The sequence below is a fragment of the Austrofundulus limnaeus genome, unplaced genomic scaffold (assembly GCF_001266775.1).
Source record: "Austrofundulus limnaeus strain Quisiro unplaced genomic scaffold, Austrofundulus_limnaeus-1.0 Scaffold343, whole genome shotgun sequence".
Taxonomy (NCBI): domain Eukaryota; kingdom Metazoa; phylum Chordata; class Actinopteri; order Cyprinodontiformes; family Rivulidae; genus Austrofundulus; species Austrofundulus limnaeus.
The window spans coordinates 197,316-202,009 of record NW_013952745.1 but is presented as its reverse complement, the minus strand read 5'-3'; the positions used below and the strand labels follow the sequence as shown (position 1 = coordinate 202,009).

Genomic DNA, 4,694 nt, shown 5'->3' with positions numbered 1-4,694 from the left:
CTTCACTGGAGCATCCCGGTCAGAGTCAGGTTCAGATATAAACACTGAACTAAAGAAGCAGGTCAGATAATTATTTAATCTGCTCTGATTAAAAAACAACTTCCGATTCGATGTGCAAAATGTAGCATCCATGCTAGCTCTGTAAACAAACAAGCCGGCTGATGAGACGTCACGTCTTTTACTGCGCATGCGTCACATCAGTGCTGTGTAGAGTTCACACAGGGGTCTGATACAGGTCACATTTAAAATGTAACGTGAACGTTCACACAAAAAGATCGGATTTTTTCAAAAAATCAGAACTGAGTATTAAGACCTGCAGTGTGAACGTAGCCTTTGACACCCTTGGTCTAGGCCTTAACTCCACCTCTCACCAGGGCATCTTTAAGTCTAAACTCAAGACTTATTTCTTTAGGACAGGCTTATAATACTATGTAGAGAAGTGACATTATTTATCTTGATGTTATTTTTGTTTTATTTTCTTGTGATGTGACTTTTACTGTAAAGTGTTTTGGTTACCTTACCTTGTTAAACTCTAAATAAATCAACAAATATTAATAATAACGAGTTGAGAGAAGTCTAAGTTTGTGTTTTGGACCCACCTGCAGCTCTGACTCGGCCCTCATCAGCTCCTGGGCCTTCTGGACCCGCCCCTCGATGTACTGCTGCTCCTCCTGGTTCTCGGGGGCGTCGTCGTGGTGGACGTCCAGGGAGAACATGAGGTCATGGTCCGATATGCCGAACATGTGCATGGCGTGGAGGTGGGCGATGTGCTCGTCCAGACCCGGGTCGGTCTGCCGGTGCCGGGAGTGCAGGGCCTGCAGCTGCAGCTGGGTGGACGAAGTGTGCGGGTCCTCCAGCAGGAAGAGCTCCTTCAGCTCCTGCCTGCTGAAGTACCGGAACGGGTTCTTCTTGTCCCCAGTGTTCTGTCGGATCAGGGAGTCTTTGAACACCTGCCGCCTGTAGATCTTCTCCTCCACCGTGCCGCAGGTGATCAGCCGGTAGATGACCACGTTGTCGGTCTGCCCGATGCGGTACGCTCTGTCCACAGCCTGGGCGTCGGTCGCCGGGTTCCAGCTGGGATCGTAGATGACCACCCTGTTGGCTGCAGTCAGAGTGATCCCGACTCCGCCCACCTGAGTGGTGAGGAGGAAGACAGAGTACTTCCTGTTCGTCTGGAAGAGGGTGATGAGTCGCTCTCGTTCTGCTAGCTGTGTGATGGTACCGTCCAGCCTCAGGACTTTGAAGCCTCGGTTCCCCAGGATTCGCTCAATGATGTCCAGCACCTTCCTGTAATGAGCGAAGACGAGGGTCCGGTGGCCTTCCTCTCTCAGCCTCTCCAGAAGCGCCAACAGGAATACAAGCTTTCCAGACTCTGAAATCAAGGTTTGGTCTGAGAGGTTGGAAATGTCGTTGGTGTCTGTGGTGTCGCTCTGAAACTCGTCCTCTGGACTCTCCTCCAGACCCAGCTTTGCTGCGGCGTTGGCAGACAGTAGCCTCGGGTGGTCACACAACTTCTTCAGAATGGTCAACTCCGCCAGAGGAGACCTGGTGGTCATCAGCAGCTCTTTGATGTGGTCCAGCTCTATGAACTGTCTGTAGATGGCCTCCTGAACGACGCTCAGGTAAGTCCAGACAATCAGGTCGTTCTTTCGGGTCAGTTGTGGCATCACTGCTCCAGAGTGGGACCGCTCACGGGCGTCTTGTTCATCTTTGATGTTTGATCCCTCCTCTTTCCTCTTCTGCTGCACTTCTGCTTTAGTCCTGCGGAGATAGTAGGGGTTTATCAGAACCATGAGGTTTTCAGACATTCTAGAGCCGAGGACTTTTTCTCCAGGGGTGGCGTCCCTCTCCCGGGCGCGAGTGATGGGGTTCTCGTATTCACTTTTGAAGGTCTTGGCTGTTCCCAGGAGACTTCCCTGGCAGGCGAAGTCAAAGAGCGTCCACATCTCCTTCAGGTTGTTCTGAACCGGCGTTCCCGTCAGGAGAACTCGGTTCTTGGAGGGGATGGCGTACGCACTTTTGGCCGTTTTGGTGGAAGAGTTTTTTATTTTGTGGGCCTCGTCCAGGATCATGTAGTCCCAAACAAACTCCCGCCCCTGATATGAAGCCATCTGCTGCCAGTTGTTCATCAGCATGGTGTAGGTGGTGATGATGACCCCGCCTCTCCTCTGAACCTTCTCCAGATCTCTGCTCCTCTCAGTCTTGCTGGTCCCGTGAAACTGCTTCACCCTCATGCCGGGAGTCCACTTGGAGAACTCCTTGGTCCAGTTTGTGATGAGGGACGTGGGCATAATGAGCAGCGTGTTTTTGGCCAGCTCGTTGTCGTACATGCCTGAGAGGAACGATATGACCTGGATGGTCTTCCCCAGCCCCATGTCGTCCGCCAGAACTCCTCCTTTCCGACCATCTCTGTAGAGACCGTACAGGAAGGAGACCCCGTCTCTCTGGTAGTCGTACAGTTTGTCGTACAGTTCTCTGTACAGCAACAAACCGCTGTTGTTCACATTTACAAACTCATCATCTTCATCCTCCAAGTTGGTCTGAGTCAGGACTTCTTCGATTTTTTTAATCCTGCACTCTAGTTTAGGAGTCTGATAAAGCTTGTAAGCCCGTTTGAACAAATCCAGAGCTTTTTTGATGTCCCCTTCTTTGGCAGCTCTCTTACCTTCTGAATTCAACCTGAAGGAAAAGGAAAACACAAACTGTAAACTGTAGAGTCCTGACCTGTACATGAAATATTATAGTATTTGGTAAATGGACTGTACTTATATAGCGCCTTTCTATCCATCCAGGACACTCAAAGCACTTTACACTACAGACATTCACCCATGCACACACACATTCACACAATGATGATGGCAATTACAGCTGTAGCCACAGCTGCCCTGGGGCACACTGACAGAAGCGAGGCTGCCAAACACAGGCACCACCGGACCAGAACCACAGAAACGTGTGACATAGGGTTGGGGATAATCGTATCGTGTGCAATTAATCGTCAGAAAAACATTAATCGATTAATTTTTGGCAGTTGACGATTAATACGATTAATGCCACCAGGCAGACTGACCGCTTGGTGTTCCTCTCTGATTCAAATATGACCAACATTTAAAAAGTTGTGTAATTTATTTATCTATCAACACAATTTAAAGTTTGATGTACAGCCTGAAGTCTGTAATTTTGACACAATTTGGAACAGGTTTTTACGAAGAGCCAATTTTATCCCTATAAATTGGTCATGTGACCAGGATACAAGGGTGTCCAGGGACTCTGGGGGATTAATCGTCAAATTAATCGTTATCTGCTAAATATCACGATTAATCGTGATTAATTTTTTTGCCAATATTGCCCAACCCTAGTGTGACACCAGCCCTGGAGTTGGGGCTGCACACATTTCCACCTTCGTTTCAGTTTCGATACATCCTGAATTTTGTGTGGAAAATTGTGTACGCAAGGTTTTTGTGCGTACGCACTGTTGATACATGAGACCCCTGGTCTGCAGATGAGTGTAGGGCTGCAACTAACGATTATTTTAATAATCGATTAATCTGTCAATTATTATTTTTTGAATAATCGATTAATCGGCCAAATCATAAAAACAACAAATTACATGAATATGAGTAGATATAAATTAATTTAATTCCTGTATAAATTAGGGATGCAAGTTATTGATTAATTAATTAATCTGAAGTTGATTTCTCTTATAAATTGACCATTAATTGATAAGCAGACATTTTCTTAAAAACCAGAGTTTTCTCTTGAATCAAGAGGATCTTTTCATAACATGAAGGATTTTTTTAATAATCTCCTGAATTAAAAAAACAGAAACACATCATAAATATTTTATTTTGCCAGCTGTATTAAATACTGACTGAAAAAAGTGTATTTCTCCTACATGAAACATAACAGAAATTTAATTGGTTGCTTAATGAGGAAAAAAGATTAGTCTCGTGACATCATGTTCGGAGTGTTGTTTCACAGCACCTGAAACTCACCAGACTACGTCTGAGAACACAAGATTGGGAGCAGAGGGAGCGCGTTGCTGGAATGTGTTACTTAAACTCCTCCCACCTCCACCGCTTCTGCCGGAGTTAGAATGAAGCGGACATGTCACCTGACTAACAGCTGACGAGCCGGTGTCGTGCCATAAAGTGATCAGGTGCTGTGGCAGCGCGCAGTGTTTTTGACGGGAAGCGTATCTGTTTTCACTGTTTTAGACGCTCACTGAGTCATTTAAACTGCAAATAATTACATCTAAATGTAAAAAATACAAGATTTTACCTGCGAAAATGTGATTACAGCTCATATGAGCGTAAAACTGACAGATATTATCATTAAGGAGACAAAACACCATCAACACTCTCAATGCAAAAACAGCAATTTGTTTATTTATTGGAGCACTTATTGAGTGACAAGTATCACATCACATGTTTGAAAATAAAACTCTGCTCTCTCATACAGATCACGATCACAGTTTATTTTTTTGTTTCTACGTTGAATTTTTTAAAGAGGTTTTCCAGCAGCTTCTGATCTTAGCCAACTTAGACTGGCAAAACATCATGAGTTTTTATTTTAATTTTAATAAACAACTAAATAAATCAAAGGTAGACTGAGACACACCTCTGTTATGGTGCGTTCACACCAAACGCGATTTCAGCGTCAGGAGCAGCAGGTTTACATGCAAAGTCTATGGTGGA

General features: G+C 45.3%; 1 protein-coding gene across 1 annotated transcript in view; it reads right to left on the bottom strand.

The window, feature by feature from the left end:
* ercc6l (excision repair cross-complementation group 6-like) overlaps nt 1-4,694 on the bottom strand; it is a gene marked incomplete in the record, with an annotated part of 10,292 nt that overhangs the window by 2,361 nt on the left and 3,237 nt on the right. The window contains 2 exon segments of the mRNA XM_014022767.1: nt 372-406; nt 563-2,682. Coding sequence (XP_013878221.1) covers nt 372-406; nt 563-2,682 — 2,155 coding nt within the window.